The sequence below is a fragment of the Octodon degus genome, unplaced genomic scaffold (assembly GCF_000260255.1).
Source record: "Octodon degus isolate 3935 unplaced genomic scaffold, OctDeg1.0 scaffold00018, whole genome shotgun sequence".
NCBI lineage: Eukaryota > Metazoa > Chordata > Mammalia > Rodentia > Octodontidae > Octodon > Octodon degus.
Window position 1 is genome coordinate 17,144,558 of NW_004524594.1, and position 23,596 is coordinate 17,168,153.

The window sequence follows — 23,596 nt, forward strand, 5'->3', positions numbered from 1 at the left end:
CAGCCTCCTCCTCTGTACCCTCTCCTGGGTACAGGAAGGCAGCCTTCCTCTCCTGTACCCTCCTCCCTCACTTCCTCCAACTCAGTTACCTTTTCCAACCACGTGCTCTCCGCTTTTCCTCCACCCCCATCTCCCCACAGCCAGCCCGCCCCAGCCCACTCCACCTCTGGACCCCGGAACACATGCGTGCATCCCCTCCCCCCAGGGAGCACCTAGCCTGGGGCAGACAAGTCTCAGGGCTGCAGCCTTCTGCTGCCTCCTCCGAAGCTGCCCCAGCTTTCCCTGTAGGACCCTCTGCTGTCCAGGGCCTGGGGGATGGTAGCTCTATGGCCTGCAGCAAAAGAAGCAGCTCAGCCTGGCCCCGCCTAAGGGCCGTCCGCAGCTACCCGGTCTTGCTGTGTGGAGAAGGGGCCCTGCCTGCCCAAATGCTTAGGGTCTAAACAGCTGTCAGCCCAGCCCAGGTCTAAGGGCAGAGCAGAGAGCTTGGCAGACTGTGGGCACCTCAGGCAGGGCAGTGCTGCAGCTTAGCATCCCTCCCTTCCTCTCTTACTCCCAATCCTAATCTCAGGGGTATTCCACCATGACCTTTTACCTGGCCACAACCTGAAGCTTTCTCCTGGACCTGCTTCTACCTCCCCTCTTGCTGAGGTCCAAGACCCCTGACTCCTGGCTTGAGGCTCCATCTAAACCCATCCACCTGCCCACGGGAACCCTGAGCAGAGGTGTGCACAGGGTTACGGCAGACAGGGCCAAGTTGAGGCAATTCGCACCATCCCTCTGGGCCTTGGTTTCCGCATCCCTAAGAAGGAGACAGGACACTCCCTCTGGGCTCATGGCCAGCACTACCTGGAGCCCTCCCTACTGAGCCCTGGCCCAGCGCCCGGCACGTGGCAAGGGGAAGCGCCTGCTTCCGCCCCCTCTCATGGGTACTGCTGGGGGCACTGCCAGGGGCTCAGCTGCCAAGTGCCACACCAAGACTTGAGGCCGTCTGCACAGGGCTTTGAGGATGAACATGTCCAGGGTCCAAGCTGCCCCGACATCTGCCCTTCTAGGGCAACCACACAGTTCTGCAGTGTCCCAGACGGCGACAGTGCTGAGCACCACAGGCACAAGACAGGGTTCCTTGCATAGGGGACTGCCCTGGGCCAGAAATACACCACATAATTACAGACTGGGATAATTACCATGCAGGACAGAGCAGGGCGCCAAGCCGGGAGGAGTGGGGGTGGGCGGGAAAGACCTCAGAGGGAGGGGCTGCCGAAAATAGCACACACGGTTGCTATTAATAGGTTTTGGTGCAGAGCTGAGGAGAGGAGAAGGCAAAAGGAGGACCATGCTTTCTCCATAGATGAATGTTATCACGTTTTTTTAAAAAACAAGATATAAATAATCTTAGTTCTCTTTTAATTTCTAGAAAATTCTAACAGTATAGAAAGGTCTGAAATGAAAAGCGAAAATCTCCATGACCCCCTCCTTTTCCTAAGTATACCCTTTGTTATCCCAAAAAGACCCACAGTCAGCATAAGGGGAGCAGGATTCCAGATATTTAGAAAGGATAGATGGATAGAGGGACAAATGAAGCTGGGTAATCCCAGGACTTGGGAGGATAGAGGGACAAATGAAGCTGGGTAATCCCAGGACTTGGGAGGCTGGAGCAAAAGGATCATGAGTTCAAGGCCAGTCAAGGCTACACAGTGAGTTCAAGGCCAGTCTGAACTACAAAGCAAGAGCCTGTCTCAAAAAGTATGATAGAAGGGCAAATGAATGGATGTACAGATAGATGTATCTGAAGGATTAATGGACAGATGGTTGGACAGGGACAGTTTATGGAGGACGTGTGAACAAAGACAGATCGACTAATGGATAGGTGGATATATGAATGGATGTGTGGGTGAACAGGGACAAGACAGATAGATACATGGATAGATGGAAGGATGGGTGGATGGGTTGGTGGATGGATGCATGTATGATACACAGATGGATAGACAGGTGGAGAGATGGGTAAATGGTTAGAGAGATGGATGTGGAGATGGATGGGTATCACAAATATGATGTCATAGATAACTATTGCATCATTCATTTTCCTTAGCAAAGCAAATAAAAAATGAATTAGAAATTTTTGGATTCAGATAAACTTTACCAAAAGGGAAATATGTTTCTAAATGTCACTTTTAGGCTAGGGGAATTAAATATGGGAAGTGAGAGTCATATGGGGTTTGTGGTCTCAGCCCTCTGGGATACAAAATGCCATTGTGGCCTGCCACTGTGTGTGCCTCCCGTGATTGCTGGAATGGTGGCATCCGTGGAGGTTTGTTACATTTGCATGCAGTTGTGAGGCTCTTCTTCCCACCACTGGTGTGTTTTGGTCCTGGATAAAGGTAGAGACAGAGCCTCCACTGTTGGCTGGCTTTCTTGCTCTCACTTTCTCTTTCTCTCTCTCTCTCTCTCTCTCTCTCTCTCTCTCTCTCTCTCTCTCTCTCTGTCAGTTGTTCATTTAATTGGACAGGTCTCATCCTCAAATAACTGATTTGAAGAGGCTCTGAGATTCTTGCCTGTTTCCCAGCTGCCCCCGCCCCATCATCTGCGTCTCCTCAGAGAGCCCAGTTTTGCACACTGCGCCCCGCCTCCTCAGTCTCCTCTGGCCCCACCGTGTCCCCCCCCCCCCCCCCCCCCCCGCCTCTCTTCCCCAGCTTTAATCTGGATCGTGCTCTCTGGAAGTCTCTTTCTAGCCTTGTTCTGAAGCTCATCTTTGTAACTATCCAAGGTTGGACTTCTTGTTCCCCAGATCCTGTACCTCCCTCTTGATTCTTCTGTCTCCTCAGTTTTTTAGACAGGACTTTTTAACACGAAGTGTGAGGAAAACCCATGTCCTGTGCCCTAGAAATGTCTGCACTGCACCAGTGTACCCTCTTGACAGTTTCTCTGGGTATACAACTTCAATTTGAAAAGAATTTTCCTTCAGAAAATTGGGAGAAAAAAAACTTGGGAGACCTCATCCCATGGATTTGTCCCACCCCAACTTGCTTTTGAGAAGTGAGACACCTGGTTTATTCTCATACTCTTCTACACAGCCTTTCTTTTCTTTTTCTTTTTCTTTTCCTAGAAGTTTTTGTATCTGTACCTTAGCCTTAGTGATCCGTATTTCCTGGCAAAGTTCCTCTGTGGTTGACTTTGATCATTAATTGTGCTGGGCTCTTTGGAGACTTAAGTACTTAAGCTCTAGGAAACATTCTTTTTTGTTTGTTTTCTTGCTTGTTTGTTTTTGAGAAGGCGGTCTTATTTAGAGTCCAGGTTGGTCTCAAGCTCATAAACCTTCTGACTTCACCTCCTGAATGCTGGGGTTGTAGGTGTATGCTACTCCATTTCGCTTATTATTCCTGATCATTGCCTTCATACCATCTACCTCTATTTTTCTTTGCTATAATACCTAAAGTTCAGATTGGAGACATTGCTACAGAAACTTCCATATCTCTTAACCTTTCTTTCTCATTTTTTGGACGTATCACCTAGACAGTATCTCCTCTATGGAATTTTCTTAGCAATCCTGTTTTTAACATACCACAGCGTGTTGTACTCTGACATGTATTGAGCATGCCCTTATTTGATGGGTAGAGCAGGCCCTGGAATCTTTCTGGAGATTTCAGATATGTCTGGTATCTCAGGATCTGCTGAGCTCCTGACCTTCTGACTGTCCCTTCTGCCTGGCCTTGTATTTTCAGGTGTTCACTGGGAAGAGAAATGGACAGACTTGCTGGAGCTTAGGATATTGACAGTGACAGGGGATGCCAGGTGTTAGGCTGAGGGACACCTACATCATAGTGCTTGGGCGACCACTTGTGAGAGCTTATCTAGAAGTGCAGGGCTATCAGCTTGGAGTCGCACTGTGTAAGAGGCTCGGTACAGCAGAAAGGGGACGGGACGAGGACCCTGACCTCAGCCCCCTGTCCACTCTTGCCCATTTTGTGCCCAGGCCTCCTGGTCACTTGTACAAGGAGGCATTTGAGGTGGCAGCTGGCCTGACCTCCCCCCTTGTCTGGTGGCAGGTTCTTTATGGTACCAGCACTCCCTGCTCCTAGGCTGCACGTGACAATAGTGCCATGCCCTAGTCTGAAGTGACTCAGCATGGCAGGCCGTGGAACCTCCATCAGGAGACCTGGGGGGCTCCCTATGGCTTCCCTGCCTTCCTGTCCATGTGAGCTCCCTGGCCTGTTGCTTTCTGAAGGACTGGAAATGTCCAAGTCCATCTCCATGTTCCCAGACATAGCTGTTTGGCTTGACAGGGCTCTATAAAGTTCTCAGGCACCCTCCTGAATATCCTGGGCTGGGGGGCCAGGCTGCTGCTTCCACAGAGCCTGCAGAGGTGGGCTGGAAGTATTGCCTGTGTTCCCAACACCCCCATGACCTCCCAGCCTTGGAGGCCTCGGTTTTAACCAGCAGGGATGCAGAGGGACACACAGCTGAGCCAGGCAGGCCCACTGTTGAGCACCAGGTAGCCGGGTGACCACTGGGTGGTTGTCCTATTTCCAGGCTTCCCCAGGGATATATTTTCAGGCTTCTTCTTGGCAGTGGGCACCAGGAGGATTGGGAGCCCTCCGGCTGGGAGTCGGTGTAGTAGATGGTATAGAAGCCCGGGCACTGAGCAAGGGCAGGTGCAGAGAGATGGATGCAGCGAGAAGGAGACCCCACTCAGCAAGGCCCCACTTCCTGTAGTGTTGGCCTTGGTGGGCAGCATGCTCTGTGCCAGCATCCTGAGCAGGCAGGGCGGGTGGCTGTGCTGATGTGTTTGCACCCAACCGAAGTCAGAGCATAGACTGGGAGCTGTGCTCATGTCCCACCTGCACCTTTGACTTCTGTAGGACAGGAAAGAGACTGTAGTTCTCAAGTCCCACCACAGTAGGCCACAGCCTCCTGTGCACAGGACAAGCCGCAGTTACCAACTAGGGCCAGCCAGGGAAGATGGTAGAAAATTCCTGCTGTCCCAGGGGCCCAGCAGCCACACTTCAGTTGCTATGGGTGCTGGTGACCTTCACCCTGCCCCTTTCCTGCCTCCGTTTGCTGTCTGCCGAAGACACTGCAGCACTGGGGGACATCTCAGGACCTCGAGCAGGTCCCTGAGGCTGCGAGAACAGGAGGAGCTGCCTCCCCGCAGGACTATGAGCTCATCACGTGTCAGGGCTCTGTGGCTGTAACTTACATGGCCTGAAGCTATAACTTGTTTTTGTTCCCTACCCACATCTGCGGGGGCCCTAGCCCACCCGCATATACAAAGGTTAGACACCCTAGAGGCAGGCAGGTGCGCCAGGTAACCAGTCTGAGCCTCCATTTTTCCATCTGCTATATGGATATGCTGATACCAGGCAGAAGGCTGCTTGGAGAACCGGAGGGACCCTGAGCAACCAGGCACTCACCCCTCTCTGGGTACCCCAGTCCAAAGCTTCCAGACCAGACTTAGTGGAGGAACTCTACCCCGCTCTGCCCTCACCAGATGTGATACTTCGAGTATGTGGTGCTCTTGGAGCCTTGGATTGCCTGTCTGCAAAATGGAGGTGACTCCCCGGATGCCTGACCAGTAGCAATTCAGAGACATAAACAGGGAAACCATGGGAAATCCCTGAAGCAGGGATGTGTACCCCAACTACAACCCAAAACCCACATTTTTATTGCAGGACACCAATACCCCAGTTAAACCTGAAAAATGAGGTTTCTGTTTAGAAAAAAAAAAAAAACAACTCATACTTTAGTATCATTTGTCTTAAAACCAAGTAATGTGTACTCCATAGATTTGCCCCAGCACCACCTGGGTCTCACTTTCACGGCCCTCCTCCTGCCTTTGCCTTCCCTAGCAACCTCCTCCAGATTCTGCACCTGGGACCCTCAGCCACCCCTCCTTCAGGCAGTCACCCAAACACCATGACTCCTACGCTGACCCTTGGTCCTGACCTTCAGCTGTTGTGCTCCCAGAAAGCCGATCCTCATGCCGAACTTTCTGATTCAAAGGACAGAAACTCTTGTCTGAAGAAAGAAGAAATTTGGTGCCTCCCACCCACCCCCTGACAAGTCTAAGAGTAAAGCAGCTTTGAGTACAGCTAGATCTAGGGACTAATATCGCATAGCAGCAGCCTGTGTCTGAGGCACGGTGCTCTCTATGAAGGGGCTAGTGGCACTAAGCAGCCCAGATTTCATTCCACAAGTCACAGCTTCCATGTCTCAACAGCCCCAGCAAAACCCCGGAGGGTGACCCTCGCTAAGCAACTGAACATTCCTGAAGAGCCCTTAGTGTGGGGAGAGGGGCGTGGCCTATGCCCCCTGGCCTGAGCCTAGTGCTCAGCCGGCAGCCAGCTGGTGGGTGCCGAGAGGGGGAAGGGAGGCCTCAAAGGAGAAATGGTTGCTGTCACCAGAAGATGGAGGGTCGGCCATGGCCGTGGTCAGTTCTGGCAGTGACGGCTGCCTATCTCTGTGCCGTCCAGTGCAGAGGTAGTGATATTAGCCACAGCACAGCTAAATGGCTGTGATACCCTACGGGCTGCCGAGTGGGACAGTGGTTACCCAGGCCCTCCCTTGGCAGGTGGAAGGTTTGCAGTCTGTCTCTCTACTCCTGGTTTGGGGACCTAGGTCCATCCTCCTTCCCTGTTCCTGTTCCCAGCCCCCCACGCCCCCACTCCCCATCCACAGCCCACCCACTGTGGGCACTGAGTGTTGGGGGATCACATCTGAATCTCTGCCTGGTCAGCTCCATAACCCTGCTCTTCTCATCATGGCCTCTGCCAGGGCCGGAAGGGCATTTCCGGGAGACAGGAACAGTGCGTACAAAAAGTGTATCCTTCCCAAAGAGGACAGCCCTGTCCCAGGGGGCACCCTGTGGCTTTCCCGCCCCCCACCCCCATTCAGAGGCCAAAGGAATACTTACAACATAAACCAGACCACAATGCGCCCTGCTTAGGCCCCGACAGCCTCCCTCTTCCCTGGAATGCAGTCCTGAGCCCTCCACAGCTTGCACCCCAGGGCCAGGCTCCTTCCTCTGCAGCCTCACCTTTCCGAAGTCCTCTCAGCCCTAACCCCCTCTTTGAGGACCCTTCCTCAAGCCCTGACTTCTGTATGCCTAGCACCTCAAAGTAATGCATCAAACAGCCTCAAGGCCCCCAGGTACAGTGCTGGTGCCTGGATGCCGAGGTCTCTACCCCTGTGCCAACCCTGCAATTCCATCCAGCCCAGGATCTGTGCTCTGCCTGTGGGCTCTGGACCCCCACTGACATAGCAGCCAAAAGTCCAAAGGCTCAGAGAGAGCCTGCCATGTAGGACAGGAACTCGCATCTGGCTGACCCATTACCTGTGACTGGCTGCCCAGTCACCTACCAAAGAGGAGGAGTGGACACCAAACCATTCCCTCCAGGCCCCAAAGCTCCCAGAGCTAGGTCTTGACCTCAGTCCAGCCTGCATTTACATCTGTGTGCGTGTCACCATTCAGAGAATCTGGGTTCCCCATGGACCCAGGGAATAGGAACTGAGACCAGGAGCATCCTTTTCTTCTAGACCTGCCTGCATGTTCACTCACCCCACAAATACCTTTATCCACATCACCCCCATTCACCCACTTTCTCAAAACTATGCCTGATCACCCCAAGACACCCCACTCCCTGTCCCTGTGATCTCCTTTCATCCAGGGCCATTCTGCCACATGGAATATGTCACCTTTTAAGAGGGCCAAGGATTCAGGGGACAAGAGATGGAACAGAGAGAAGACCCGCATCTTGGTTGTTCTTTGTCTATTTTTAGTTGGTGGCAGGCATCATTCCAGGGCCAGGGACTGCGTCACCAGAGCCTTTTGATCTTCTTATTGCTGCAAGATACACAGGAGGCAGCTGCTCAGTGCTTGTGGAAAGAATGAAGACAGCGTACAGCCTGGAGGGTGGGGGAGGTGAGAGCGGGTGAGTGGTACATAGACGGGTGGGTGAATGGAAAAAAGGAGGGAAGGCTGCACACAAGCATGTAGGTGGGTGGGTGGGTGGGCAAATGGCTAGCTGGATGGAAGGGAAGGTGCACAGATGGATGAGTGGATGGGTAGTGGATAGGTGGGGAGGAAGTGGGGAGATGGCAGGTGGGCGAGAGGAGGATGGATGCATGCACACATGGATGATGGACAGAAGAGAAAGGAGGCAGGAAGAGCGGATGGGTGTATGGTAGGGATGAGAGGAGTGAAGCAGTGAGCAGTCTTGGATGGTTGGTTAAATGGCCTCAAAGAAGGGATATTTGTGAGGTACACATGGGCCCCGAAGCCTGGTGCCCTCCTGCGCTATCTGCTTCTGGCTGATCACTCCACCGTCCTGCCAAAACCTAAGCCTTGAATCAGTTCCCTTGCAGAATCTTCTCTGCCTGTGAAAGGTGCTGTTAGAGCTTGGTTCCTTCTGTGTTTTGCGGTCAGCGGGGCCTGGCCTGGGACTTGGTGGAAAGTATCCATGCAGAGTGCCTCCCTGGGTCCCTCCCTACCAGCTTTATGCACACTTATCTTTCCCAACCTCGACGTCATGGACTACAGGAAGGGGTCATCATGGTAACCAGTGCGCATGCGTGCTGCAGGTTGGGCACTGCCCTGCACCCTCTCTGTGACCTCAGCTGCTGTGCGGTCAGTGCTAACCTCGCCCTCACCCATCCCAAAACTTGGTGGGTTAGCAAGGGGCCAACATCTGGAATGACTGGGTCACATCTTGAGCTTGGGTAGCCGAAAGTGCCCAGGGTTGTGGCTGCAAGGCCACTGGGAGCCTAGAGAATATCACTGCCAAAGCCCCTCCCCAGAGGCCCAGGTGAAGCTGACTGGACTGCTGGCTCTGGGAGAGGCTGTCTCTGGATTCTGAGGAGGTACACTGAAGCCCCATGGGAAGGTTCTGATTTTTCAGTCCAGTTCCTGCCCCCTAAGAAATCAGTGGAGGTCTTGGAAGCTCCCTTCCTCTGTCAGTCCACGTGGCTGTTACCTGTGAGTATCCCCATTCTGGTGCTCTTTCAGAGCCTTTGGGAGCCAGGGAAGGATTCCCTGTTGTGGTTGCCAATCCCAAGAAAGATCAGTGCCAGGACACTCGTGGCAGAGTTCTACAGGGCTGCTGGTGGTGTCCCCAAATCCCAGCCCAAAGAGGCTCCCTGGTCTATCATCCATACACAGGGCAGAGTAAAGGTTCTATGGCCCAAGGTGAGCAGTGGCCCTGGGGGAAGCCTGAGAAACTAAGGTACTGAGAAGAGCAGCTCCTACCCTGCTACCTGGCCCCTAGCTCCAGGGCCCCTCAGTTCCAGACAGGCTGCTCAGGGGTCTCCAGGCTGTGTCCAACAGCTGCCTGTGCTGAAAATTAAATGCTGCTGAGTCACTGCACACCTGTCGATGGGGGGGGGGGGACCTGCAGGGCCCAGCCAGCTGGACGTGTTCCCTGGCAGGCAGAACCTGGGCTCTGGGGAGCCCCAGGCAAGGATGCCATGAGATGGGCATGGACAGCTGGTACCTGGTACCTGGACTTGGAGGGCAGCAAGCCCTCGGGGAGGGGACAGGAGCCAGGAGCCAGCTTGGCAGGTGCCCTCCTATGGCATGTGGTATGGACGAAGTGTTAACAGCCAAGGTGTTCAAGGCCCAGGGGCAGGGATAGGAGGCCCTCATGCCCAAGCCTTGCCATGTTTAGAGTACAGGGGCTACTAGAGGCAGATCAGTAAAAACTAAAACAAGGAATAAAGCCTCATGCTGGTGACAGTGTGGGGACACATCTGACAAAAATAGGTCCATGCCTTCTGACAAAATGGTCAAACCATCAAAATAGATACTGCTGTGCCCTTTAGTCCAGTAATGGCTGCTCTGAGACTGTGCCCCTGGGGCTGGACAGTTGTAAGGGTAATCTGACCATGAATGGCCTGTCGTTGGGCGGGGAACTGCACCAGGGCAAAGCCAGGCTATGATGAAATGCTGCTGGAACATCAGAAAGAGCCATGATGGACTCTTTGACTTGTGGGGTAGCCTTGATGTTTTATTAAGTAGGGAACATGGTTGCTGTTTCTGGAATATTCCAACATGTTCCCACCTCCGGGCTGTTGTCCCGAGGTGCTGCTACCCACTGACATCCCAGCTCGTGACCCCAAAAGTCTCCTGCTCCAGAAGCCTTCCCTGAGCTGTCCTGCACTTTCTGTCTTGTCTCTGTCTGACACAGGTGGTGTCTTACTCCTTGGGGTTGCTGGGTCACCCCACCCGAGTTTCATCTCAGAGGGAAGCTCCCTTGATTCCTGCCTGTCTCTGGTACGCGACCCAAACACCCTCACTCAGTTTCCCCATGTGAACAAATGTGTGTCCGTGCCACATCCTGATGCTGGAGTGGCTGCCCCTGCGTCTGAAGGTCACCCCAACGTCTCAGTCCTCATTCCCAGAGGATATCTGGGCTAGAGTGGACAGGTGGCCTCAGGGCCATCAAGCCGAGCCGCAGGGGCAAGCGGGAAGCTGTCCTCACCCCAGGCCTGACCCTGCCATGACCTAGCCTGTGGCTCCAGGCCTGCCAGGCTCTGTTGCTCAGCCGCCTGCGCACTCTCCCTTCCAAGAGTTAATGGCACACGCTCCGCAGGCACCGGCGCGTTCACATTTGACGTGAAAATGTTTTTGCAGCAGGCCTGGATGCCAGCATTTTTGTGGTTGCAGTCAGATGTTTTTAACTACATTGGACAGAACCCACGACGGCTCTTTCCGTGGCTTCAGCCAGTTTCTGAGCACTACCTTGAACCCACTGCACCCCAAGCCAAGGACCACCTCCCCCCAAGCTCTGTGCAGATAAGGAACTCCAGGAGGAAGCTGGCCCCAGGAATGGCAGGCGGCACTGGACACTAGGGGAGGACCCACCCAGCATTTTGGGTCCCACCCAGAGTCTTCTTGCTTCCCTATGTCCGATGCCCCAGGGGAGGCAAAGCAGGTTCCCCAGTGTAGGTAACTAGAGCTGGAGCCTCTAGAAGCCTCCATCCATGGCCCTCAGCTAGGAAGGCTCACAGGACAGTTACGATTTGTGGTGTTGGGCAGAGCCCTGAGCATTGATCTGGGGCTGTTCTGATGCCACAGGTCGGTAGGAGTCACCCAGGGCCAGGATCAGCCCCTCCTGGAGGCCTTCCACCCCACCAGAGGCAAAACACTGGACTCAAAACAAGATCTTCAGGATACAACTCCAAGACCATGAACAGACCCAGAGTCAGGTCTGTTTTAGAAACTCCTATAGACAAGTCCCCTGCTCGGTCAGCTTTGTGTGGTAGCGTACATTTGTGTTTGAAAGCTGATGAGAGGGCTAGCAGTAAGAGAAGTTCATTTGCTAAACCTAGCAACTCCCATGCTACTTTCATCTCCAAATCTTTCCTTCCCCTCATGGCCCAGCCGAATGTCCACCAGCACCTAAAACCCATCGTCCTGGCAGGAAGTGACACAGCCATCAGCCCCTGTACCTCATGTTCCATGCAGTCTAACTCAGCGTCTTCTAGGACTATGTGCCCCAAACCTCCTCCTGGTGCCTGCCAGTCCAGGCTCTGGATGGGTCCCTCGCTCTTCCTTGCAGCATCAGACAGCCCAAGCTAGGTTATGGGGATCAGGATAGCACCTATACCCTCCTATCCCTTGTGGGTGTACAACTTCCCTCTTAGGGGCCCTGGAAACTACACCCCACCTTCAGCATGCACTTTCTCAGACAGTGCTCAGCTCCCTGGAGGTACAGGATACCCAGAAGACAGGAGAGGGCTTTGTTGGACAGGAAAATGGGGCAAGATGCCCCAACACACCCGAGCTATACATCAGTGCCATTGTGGCCCTGGACTGCCCTAGAGGGGCCCGAAATGCCCTTTGTTCTTTCTGCACGGGCGCCTCATGCCCACCTCATGCACAGGCACACAGAGCCAGCGGCTGCATCTGCTCTGGGATGCGCAGCCCACCCTGCTCCAGTTGTTCCCCGCAGCCCAGCTGCTGAACCTCCATCCCCTCCCTCTTGTCAGATCCTCAGCACCAGCTGCCCAGAGTGCCATCCCCAGCCCAGCCCGATGACCTGTGTCTTCCCTGCCTGCCAGGCACATTCGCAGCTGCCAGCATGGCCCCCCATACCCTCCCCAACAGGTGTCCCCACCACTGCTGGAAGCTTGGCTGTGTGTTCTTCCCACATGGCCCAGACTCCACAGGGATGGCAGAAGAGGGGGCCACTTGCTGTGGGCACAGGAAGGGATAGGCACAGGGTCCCAGTCAACCCCATAGTGGCCACTCCTGTGACCGCACATCTTCCTGCTTCTAGCCCCAACATGGCCTCAAGCTCAGGCCTCTCTTGCCCTTTGGGCGAGACCAGCTGGATACTTGCCGGAGAGATTCCGCCCTGGAGCACCCTGGAGATTCTGCACCTGGCCCTCATCCATCCATCAGTATTTCTATCTGTCTGGCCATCTAGTATTGGCCAAGCACCCCTACACTGTAGGCTCTGGGCACGATGGTGGGCCAGATGGCCGTGATCCTCCCTCCCCAAAGCTGCAGCCCACTGGGGAAAGCACGGGGGACAGTCAAGGAAATAAAAACAAGAGGAACATCACACCATGGTATAAGGAGTACTGCCATGCCTGGGCACAGCCTGGGGGTGGGGACAGAGTAAGTGAGTGGAGCAAGGCTGAGCCAAGGCCCAGCAGACCTGCCCTGAGCAGGCCAGTGATCCAGGGGCAGGAGACACCCAACACCTGGGTCCACAAATGACAGCAGGGGGGCCAGCTGGAAGCACACCTGAGACAGATGTTCCCAAACTCTAGGTGACGGGAGCTCAGGGCCTTCCTGGCACTCCTGAAGCGCCCTACATTACTTTGCCGCTGAGCAGCCACACACTGCTTAATGAGGGAGTATTCTTATTTTTTTTCTCATCTTTATTTTTTTTAGATTGCAAATTGTAAATAAATTATTTACAAACATAAGTGAATATAACAATAAAAATTGTCCAAAATAAAAATACGAGGGAGTGCTCTGAAGCACGAGTGTGGATATCCCAAAATCCACTTGTGCAGGCGGAGACAGCCTTGAGGCCTCGAGGCACTTGCTGCCCGGGACCACGGACGTGTGTGCAGTCCATGGTTGCTGAGACAGGGCTGTGTGCTGTTCAGCTCCGTCTCCTTATGTATGTTTAAGGGTTTTGGCATTTTTGTTCAGACCTTGTTTGGACCTAGAATATTCTTACGTTCCCCTGCCCAGTTTTTGCACCTGGTTTTATGAGCTGGATGCCTTTTCCTCTTGGCATGTGCCCTGGACACACAGTATGGAATGGGATCTGATTCTTAAAAATATTATGGAAATCACCCCAGCATCTGGACTAGGAACTTTCTGGAGGGGGAAGGTGACTGACTGCAACATCTCCAATGGGTTTGTGCTTATTAGGATTTTCTACTCTATGAGCTGCTTTTAGCAGTTTTTTTCAAATTCATTCAGTGCATTGTTTTCAATTTTATTGATATAAAAATATATATCATAAACACTTGTAATTAGTCAATTACATCTGTATCCATAATCACTACTCCCATTTAATTCCTAAATTTTTTATGTTTATTTTATTGGTTCTTCAAACAGCCAGTATTTGCTTTTACTTATCAATTTTATTTTCATATTTTTTTCTATTTTGTTAATGTCTTTTCTTTATTCCTTCCTTATTCCTTCTTTGTACTTATTTTGGTGTTCTTTTCCAGCTTCTTGAGTTGAAAGCTTAGCATATTTATTTTCAATCATTCTGATTGCCTAAAACTGCTATAAACACTCCTCTGAATACCCTCTTAGCAGCACCCCACAAATTTCAGTAAGCCTGTTTGAAGATAGATTTATTACCCTTTTATTTTCTCCAGAATCAAAAAGTTATTTGGAAGGGTTCCTTTTTAACTTCCAGGTGTAACCAACTTTTTGAAATGTATTAGATTTTCTTCGGGAGCCTAGTCCTGTGGGTTTTGTGGCCTTCCTGTGCATTTGTTGGGGGGAGAGAACTCTTCCCTAATAATGAAGCTGGGCTCCTGAGCTGGGCCACACAGCTCCTCTGCTCCTCTGTCTGGTCTCACCATCCTCCCCACTGCTATGAGGTTCACCCCCATCCCATCTCAGGCCTGCTTGGTATGTCTACACCCAGACATCTCTGGGCTCGTCTTCGTCATCTCACCGTTGGGGTCCCTCATCTCCGCCGTTCTGCACATACTTGACCCTTGCTATCTGTCCCAGGTCATCAGATCTAATCTAAGGCTTGAGCCAGCTCGCTCAGGCTATCTGCTTTTTTCAGTAAAAACACCCCAAACCCCGTGGCAAGAGGCGTGACCCAGAGCCGATGCAGGCTCCCTAGGCATTCCAAGACCAACTCACCCAGTTTGGGACTAAGTCCTGTAGTTTGGTGGTGACTACAGAGTGGGCACTGGGGCCCGGCACTCCCCAGCTGTGTGACTCTAGGGGTAGAGACCCTGACATGTGTAAAGTCCTAAACCCACAGGACAGAGCACTGCAAGTGAGAGGAAAAAAAGGCGGCCACTGTGGGACCGCAGCCAGGACCACACCTTTGTGCCAACCTCATGGAAGTCTCTGAAAAGTCTCAAGTAGGGTCATGGGGGCTCCTGTCTCTCCTGAGTCACTTCTGTGGCTATAAGATTCTGCAGGGCCCATGGAGGGGAGGACAGCAAGGTTCAGATATGATGGAAAGTCACAGGAAATGGCTCAGGAAAGCCTGGAGAGATCATGCCAACCCCATCACAGGCACGTCCCCAAGTCCTTGCTACGATCTTGGATTGTTCAAGGTAGCTTCCAAGGACTCTGGGATGCTCTTCCCCCACCCTGACTGCCTGAAGCCTCCCTCCCTTTGCTCCCATGACCTCCTCTGTCTGGCTATTCCGTGCTAGCCCAAAACTGAAGAGAAAATTCTAATCCAAATATGAAAGAAAAAACCATATGTACACTGTGGCCCTGGAGATGCTGCCATCCTTGTCCCCCAAACTTATATGACCTCAATGGCAAAATGGAGTTACAGGTAGCATTACGTGAAGGCTCTTGGGATGAGAAGGCAGTTCTCAGGATTACCCATGTGACTCTAAAATGCCAGCCACAGTTCCTTAACAAAAGAGAAGCAGGGTAGCCAAAATCAGAACAGGAGATGCAATGCCAAGCAGAGTCCAAAGAGGGAGGGAATGCTGGGCTGCTGGTTGTACAGATAGAGAGTCCGCAGGCCAAAGAAGACAGGCAGGGATGGCATGAAACCCTCCTTGTTGCTACTTCGGAGGAACTGGCCCTGCCCAGTTGGGCCACATGAAGCTTCTGACCTCCAGAACTGTGAGTTGGTCTGTATGTGCACCAGAGTCTATGAGAACTCGGTACAGCAGCAATAGGAAAGAACATACTGGGCTATCAGGGACCTGGAAGGAGCTCTTGGAACCATAAAGCGCGCTGCCCAATGAAACAGCTAAGTAAAAGATGGAAGCAAATCTGTCTCAGAGAGTGGAATGAATGCTGAGACAGAAAATAAGAGAGACCAGCCAGGAGGCACAGAGACCCAGAATCTGATTACTGTAGGTTCCAGAAAGGGAGGCCAGAGGGAGGGCTCACCAGGAGCCTCTAACAGAAGAGAGCAACCCCCATGTCCCCCTTTCCTTGGGGACAGCTGGGACAGAGAAAAGCTCTTAAAGAATCAACACGTAAGGTAGTTCTCTGCAGAGAACTCTGCAAGGTGCCACCGCACTTCTCAGAAGGAAAACCACATTCCCAGCCAAAGTAACTGTTCAGGGTAAGGATACATTTTTCAAACGCTCAAATTTTTATACAATTTGCATTTCATGCCTTTTCTTAGATTATGGGGAGCATGCTCCAGCAAAACACGGCAACTCTGTAGGAAAGAAGTCAGGCAAGGTCCAAGCCCAGACTTGAGGCCTCCCTCCCAGGCAGCAGCAAGGGACAGGGACGGAGCACTCCAGGCACAGCTTCCAGGACAAGGAATTAGGTGGGCCCAAGAGCCCAAGGAAGACACTGTGAAAGCGGGGGCCCTTCTCTGCAGGACCCCAGGGACAGGGGACAGAGCTAGTGAAGATAAACATAGTAAAGTTGTCCCTGCAAGCTGGTAGGGGTAGATGTGGACGATGGTGCGAGAACCTCCTTGCCTGGCCTAGAGGAAGTATATAAAATGTGCCTGAGGTTGATCAATTGAGAAGTTATATGACAAGGGCATTACCAAGGACTGTAAGAAAGTGTCCACCATGGGGGAGAGCGAACAGCAAGCAGGCCCCCAGAAGGGGGCTGGGGTGCAGGCTGAGGGCCCAGCGGTGTTTGTCAGCATAAGCTGCCTAACCAGAGTGTCCCTTTGATAACACAGTCTCATAGTCACACACACACACACACACACACACACACACACACACACACACACAGAGCCTTGATATACAAAAATCATGCCTGCACGCATGCGCACAAGCTCACACATGCATACCCGCACGTGTATGTGTGCACTTGCTCCTCTCCCAGCAAGAGCTGCTCTCTGGCTGAGATGAATGAGGACTGAGGCAAGAGATGGAAAGGCAGCACAGAGGGGGAAGGCTGGGACAGAGCAGGGAGTCACTGGAGGCAGGGAGAAGCCCAAGGGATATTAGAGGATGTCCAGCTGCACTGGACCTGTCCCTGGGAGGTCCGTGTGGAAGCTCCCACAGGCAGGAGGGCACAAGACTGGGAGGTGCCAGCGGAGCTGGGGTCAGATGCTGGGGCTGTCAGCATGGGGGGGTGCAAAGCGTCTGGCAGAAACTGCAGGGAGAAGAGAGAAGGGGAAACAGCAAGGGCTCTGAGGCTGGGGAAGAGACTCACGCATCCCACAGGCCCAGGGGAGGGGCATCAGGAAGAGACAGGAAGGCCAGCGCTGGGTGTCAGCTGGGTTTTGTGCCACAGAATTCCTACTTGGACTTCATACTGCTACCACAGGGGCCAGGACAAGAGCTACCTGCTCGACCACCCATCCCCATGTTGGGTTATGCAGGAGCTGCCCAGGGAGTCCCTGTGGCCTGAAGCATTGGACAGGGAGGCAGGAAGTTGACAGAAGCTGACTCTGCCAAGCAGAGGGGTCCAAGCTGGGGTCCGCAGAGAAGCTCAGCACCCACACACTGGTTTGTATAAGGAGATGGTGGTGAGTTCAGTTTGGCATGCACATGGACATCCTCATGCCCAGAAATGTGGAAGGAGGGAAAGGTCCAGAGAGAGCAGGAGGGGCTGCTTCCCTGAAGTAGGGCCTGGGCTGAGCACTGGCTGGATACAGGCTGATCATCTGTCCTGCTGTCACTGTGTGTGTCTGAAGCCCAGGAAGACAGCTGCCCGCGCAGCATGGGCTTAGGGCCCAGGTTGTCAGGGCACAGCCCTGGAAGGGAGCCTCTGAGTGTTCCTGGATCCTTAAGTACAGAGCTCAGCATCCCCCCAAAGATAAAGATGCTTCCTGTGGGAGGGCCCTGGCCCCGTCGTCAGAGCTCAAGCACCAGAACAAGGCCAGAGTGCCCGTACCTCTACCTGACAGGATCCCCACAACCCTCAATGCCAAGGTACCCCACCCATGAGCTTGAAATTACCCCACGGATGCTTCCTTCCTTGGGTTAGATGTCATCAGTGGCAGCAGGAAATATTTTCTGAATGTCTGCTATGTACAAGGCACTGGGAACACAGAGGGAAAGTATGTGGCCCTGCCCTTTAAGAAGTCATGTACAGTGAGCTTTGAACAGTAAACAGACAATTAATTATCTTCTGCAGGGCTGAAGGGAGGTGGTATGCAAAGGCGGCTCCAGAGCAGTTAGTCATTCACACTCCAGTATGAATGAGTTTCTCTGGTGCTGTCTGTTCCATAATGGGCTGGTCCAGCATGGCCTTCTGCTCCACAAACCGGGATTTGGGTGGGGGTTGGAGCAGAAAGGAGAAAGGCAGCTCCTTTCCATAGAAGCTTCCACAGCTCCCTAGTTCCCAGTCACTCAGACCCTGCCCCCACCTTGGCCCTGTCTCAGCCCCTCCTGCCCCCATACCCTCTCCCCGAGGCCTGGCCCTCCCCACCATCCTGGAAACGATTTTTTTGTCTGCGGAGATTATGTGTAACTGCCTGTGAGTTATAAGTCTCCGGAGCAAGCAGTCTGTTACCTAACCAGGCCCAGCTCATGCCAATGTCTTGAGTAATTATCGGGGGGTGGGGGGCCGCAGCCTGCAGCGGAGCCTCTCCAAGGGAGTGCTATTGTTTTTCATGTCAGCTGCATTTTAAGGCTACATTTCACGTCAGCTGGGACTTGGACAGAGAGAGGGCCCAGCCTGTGAAAAATGGCGAAGCAGAGGTGGGGGTGGAGGGCAGCTTAACCCTTTGAGCCCCAGACTCCCCACCCCAGGGATCGAGGGCAGAAAGTGGGCTGCCAGGGGTCAGAACCAAGGCCAGGCCTGAGCTGCTGCCTGGCAGCACTAGTGGAAACCGGTGTGTGGCTCCATTCAAGAGTGGCAGAAGCTCAGCAGACTCAGCAGCGTCGGGTGTGCCAGGCTGTAGTGGAGCCCTCCCTCCCCCAAGGCCTCAGGTTGTACAGCAGACCTGCGGCTGGACAGCCACTGCAGCTAAATGTCCTTCCTTCCTGGCTTCTGGTACAGGGGGGCAGATGGGGGGCTCTCCCGGGCTTCCCAAAGTCAGAACAAAGTGGGTCTGAGAGGCCAGGAACATGTGAGGCACCAGGCACCCATGGGTGTGCCACATTTTGACAGCTCTGTCCCCACCCAGCAGCCTAGTAGATGCGAGGACACTGTGGGTGCTGGGAGGGCACCTCACAGGGCCGTTGTTCCTGCTATCCACACCCTGGAGGTCAGGCAGGCAGGCAGCCGGGATGGGCTATGGAGCACCAGGATGTGGGTGACAGGGAGCGGAGGAAGATAGGAGTAGGGGCACTAGCAACCGCTCCTGGGAGTTTGGACCTCACAGTCACTCAGAAGCCGTTAAAGGGCCGGAAGTCCGCAGCTCAGGGGTGACGGCAGCGGCCGAAACTCGAAACTCGAGTTGCGGGAATGCCGGGGCAAGCGGGAGAGCAGTCAGCAGGGCACACACTCAGTTGGGTAAAAGTTGGGGGCTGATTTTTCAGCTGCTGCTGGGATGGAGACAGTGGGGACGGGGACAGTGCCAATGGAAGCTGGCCGTTGTGTGTCCCAGCCCAGCAGTATGTGCAGGTGTGCTCCAAAGACTGCCCCCTCAGCTGCCGTCACGCCTCCCGCCCAGCAGCAGAAAGGGAAGAAAAGGCCAGGAAAGGGCAGACCCTTTGCTGGGAGGCCTGTGTGGAGGCCGCCCACATCTTCCCCATCGGTCCTCGGAGAGTCAGTGCTGGGTACCCCTGTGTAGATGCTTTGAGAGCTTGATGTGATGAATTGGCACCCCAGGGGCACCCGCCTGCTGAGGTGCAAGGGCAGGACCGAGGCTGGAGGGCACCAGACAGTGGCCAGAGGAGACCCAGGAAAGGCAGCACGTGGAAAAAGGAACCCAGGGAATTTGAGGGTCTGGGGGGGGGGGGCTGGTCTCCTGGGAGGAACATGAGGAACATTCTGAGAAACTGGAAAAAGGACATAATAAAGTGGCCCTAAGAAGTCCCTATAGCAAAAGAGAGGTGGACTGCTGAGGGCTAGGGATTTTACATACACCCTCTGGTTGATCATAACAAATTCATACATATTTGTTTTCTGCTTCCTCCAAACCTCACAAAAATGGCTATAAAGCTAGGTGTGGTGACACACACCTGTCATCCCAGCACTCGGGAGACTGAGGCAGGAGGATGAATTTGAGGCCAGTTTGGGGTATAGAGTGAGTTCAAGGCCAGCCTGAACTATATAACAAAATCCTGCCTGGGAAAAAAAAAAAATGACAATAAAATCACCAAAACAATGGGGCTGAGGAGAAGGCTCAGCAACACAAGTGCCTACCTGGCAAGTGTAAGGTCCTGAGATTGATCCCTGGTACAGAAAAAATTTTTTTTAAAAAAAGAAGAAAGAAAAAGAAAAATACTGAAAGGTCTAAATCAACAAGGACAAAAGAAGAAGAAGGAGAAGGAGGAGGAGGAGGAGAAGGAGAAGAAGAGGAAGAGGAGAAGAAAGAGGAAGAGGAGGAGGAGGAGAAAGAAATTTGCTGAAAGTTTAGAGTAGAATAGATCTTTTCAGATATGTACAATCAAAATTTTACCTAGTGGGGTAGGGGAGATGGCTCAGTAAAATAAGTGCTTCCCTGGCAAGTGCAAGGGCCTGAGTTCAATCCCTGGTTCCGCAAAAAAAAAATTTACATAGTACATGCCTTTTCCCAGAAAATTGCTTAGGGATACGCTCCAGCAAAGTAAGAGGAAAAACCAAGGAAGAGAGAAACATAGAACCCGGAAGCGAAGAGGACTGTAATGAGAGGGAGGGAGGGAAGAAGAGGAGAAGGAAGAAGAGAAGGGAGGGGAGGGAAGAGAAGAGAGAACAGGGGAAGGGAGGGCAGTGGAGAAGGAAAGACCAAGGGAATACTCAGTACAGTGGACAGAATTGGGCATTCCAGTTGCTCAGCAGGACCGGAGAGCAATAGTCCCACTAGGACTCGAAGAGGAAAAAATAATGAAGCTGATACAAATTACCAGGGCTTTCAGCAGGATGGATAGAGATTTTGCAGCTCTCACAGAACACAGAGAGCTCAAGAATGGATGAATGGCAGGAGCACTGAAAGCTAAGCAACATGCAAAGGCAATTCTTGACCCTAGGAAGGGCAAAAAGTTGTCATCCTAGAAAACCATGTGGCTCAGCTGAAAATATTTACATAGCAATGTAAAGGGTTACATCATGTTTATGTAAAATGCAAACTGCATATTTAGGCTGGAGTTGTGATAGAACAGTATTGGGAGGATAGGGGACTAGCAAGGGTCAGGAGCTGTAAGAACAAGAACTTGATCTCTCATCTTGTAGAAATGGCAAGGGAGAGCCTCTGGGAACAGGACTAGGGTACTAAAGATGTAGCTCCCTGAGGCTGTTGGGTGTGCTTGCTGTCAGCAGAGAGGCTCTGAATAGTGCCCTGAATAGTACCCAGGATGGTCCTCAGGGCCCTGGGATCTAAGGCACAGGTAGGGGAGCCTGCAGACCATGATGGCTGGGAACTCTGCTCCTCCAAGCCCTCTTGTCAGCATGTGCCCCACCCCACCCCCAGCGCTTGTATCCCTGGTGACCTCTTCTTCCCAGGCCAGTACAGGAAGGGCGGGCTGGGAACCACAGGATGGGGCCTGAACCTCTCATCAGCTCATAGGCCAGGAGGGCCAGGGGCCAGGCCAGGGACTCCTTCCTGGGTGGAAACCTCCCTGCTGTTCTGCTCACCTTCTCAGCAATGTGGGGCTACCCAGGAGCTCCTCAAGCCTGGGAGCCCCTACAAGCACCCTCGTCTATCCAAGCTTCATCATACAGACTTGGGGCACAACACAGCTGCCAGGAATCTCAGCCAGTGACAACCATTTGGCTAGGTACTGATCCCCCCTACCAAGTAGAAAAAAAAAAAAAAAGAAAAAAAAGAAACAAAAAAACCCAAAAGCTGTGGTAGAAAAGAGGGAACAAAGACCCAGATCCCTCTTGCAGGCTGAGCAGGACAAAGCATCTGGTTGGCAAGCCAAGATGAAGTACCTGTGTCCACCTTGGGAATAGGGCCAGAGATGGGGCCTCGCAGGCCACATGTTGGACAGGCTCGTACTATCCTCACAGAGGACAGTATGTGAAGGAATGATCCCATGTCTGTGAGGTGCCTGTCCAGCACGGACTTACTGTGACATCCTCACAACCCCACTGGAAACGGGAGATGAGCAGGCTTCTGCGAGCCAGCACAGGGGAGGGCTAGGGTGCAGCTGGGTGTCCAGGACCCTGACAGGAACTGCAGGGGTCCCCTTTAAGATGCCAGCCTCCAGTGGAACCTATACCTGTGCTCAGCACCTGCAGAGCCATACAGATACCCATTCAGAGAGGCTTCCTAGTGACATCACTGAATGATCTGGTGAGGTGTGGTGAGGCTGGGGGGCCACCAGAGGGACAGGACAGTTGTTCCCTAAGGTGGGAGGAGGCCAGAGTCGGGGCTGAGACAGTCTACCATCACAGGCTGTGGTGTGGGGCCTGTACTGAGGTATGGACAAGAACGCAGGTGGAGAATGGTGAGGAGAAGCCACCAGTCTGGCCAGGTGGAGGGTGGCACTGGGCAGCTCTGCTCCACTCTTGGTCTTTCCACCTGGACCTGCCCCAGCTCTTGCACCTAGGGTGTGTCCAGGCCAGATACCTCCAGGTGCTGGCCCCTGTGCAGGGAGAACTGTATGTAGAGGGCTTGCCAGGAAGGTGACTGCAAGGCCCACAACCATCCGGAGCCAGGAGGTTGGTGGGAGCGTCTTCAGGGCCTCTGGTGGTCAGGAGGACCAGCAGAGACCACTGTGGTTGCCCTGCTCCATGGGGGCCACTCAGCAGCACCAAAAGCATGGCCATCGCTCCCCTGGCCACTGTGCTTCCAGGCAAGTCAGGAGCACAAGGGCCAACAGCCCCAGACCCCATGGGGGTGCCTTCTACCAAGGGATGGGACCAGACTACACAGAGGTGGTCCTTTTCTCCCCTCCAGATGCGACTCTCTCAGGCCAGGTGGGGCTGTGGGAAGCAGGGAGGCGAGCTGGGGGACCCCACCTGTGACAGGCCCTGCCCTCCCAGGGTCTTCCTTTTCGAAGAACCTGGAGGCATGTAGGCCCTCTATAAAGACCACCCAGATCTGTGAGAGTCTGAGCCCCAGGTGAGCACCAAGGTCTGGTCTGAGAGTCAGCCTCATGGGGAGTGACCAGTGCCCCTTCAAGAACCATGGTACTGGGAGGAGACTAAGGCAAGGAAATGAGCGACTAGAGGGGATGCCAGGGACAGGCTTGACCTGCTCACACCATGCATCTCCCTGTAATCTCAGCACCCCTTTGCAAGTCCTTCTTGCAGAAGCACAGATTTGAGCCCCTGTTCCCACATGAGGACATTAGGCAGTGGGGAACTGTCTGAGAATAGCTATAGGCCGATGGAGATATGTGACCTTGCCGGAGCCAGGAGGCGGGGAGAATCCAACACCAGGGTCCTTTCCGGCCAGTCTGGGAGCCAGACTGGGACCTGCCAAATATGTCCAGCTGGGGCTGAAGCATTCAGGGCCTGGCCAGGAGCCCCAGTAACTTCCTGTCCCCTCATCCTTCTCCTGGGCTGTCAGTCAGAGGTGGTGGGGCGGGGGTAGCAGCGTGAACCTCACCAGGAGGGCCCGGCAAGCTCCTCTCAGGCTGATCTGTCCCCAGAGATGGGTCCAGTGCACCTATTGGTCACAGAGGTGGTGCCCAGATCCAGCAATGAGGCAACTAACCCCAAGAAGGTAGGCACAGCCAGGCAAGCTGGAGCTGGGCAGGTGGTATGGCATGTACCTACCACTCTGGGAAGCAAAAGAAGCCAAGAGACCCTTAGGTTTTTCCCTTCCTCTATAGTTTCAGGGCCAGAAAGGGACCTAGAATCCTGGTTGTTTCCATCTGCATCATCTCTTCAAGGTCATGGGGACATATATCTCCATCCCGTCCTATCCGGCTGCAGCCTGGGGTCCTGTATCCT

General features: G+C 53.4%; 1 protein-coding gene across 3 annotated transcripts in view; it reads left to right on the forward strand.

The window, feature by feature from the left end:
- The window catches only part of Kcnq1 (potassium voltage-gated channel subfamily Q member 1), a 339,994-nt gene that overhangs the window by 302,460 nt on the left and 13,938 nt on the right, over positions 1–23,596 (forward strand). Inside the window, exon 16 of one of the 3 annotated variants that reach the window (XM_023710529.1) lies at positions 8,892–8,968. The exons of 1 other annotated variant lie outside the window; for it this stretch is intronic. In XM_023710529.1, coding sequence (XP_023566297.1) covers positions 8,892–8,968 — 77 coding nt within the window. Of the gene's footprint in view, positions 1–5,843; positions 5,992–8,891; positions 8,969–23,596 lie in introns of those variants that run through there. One more of the 3 variants, XM_023710528.1, reaches the window with a different exon arrangement.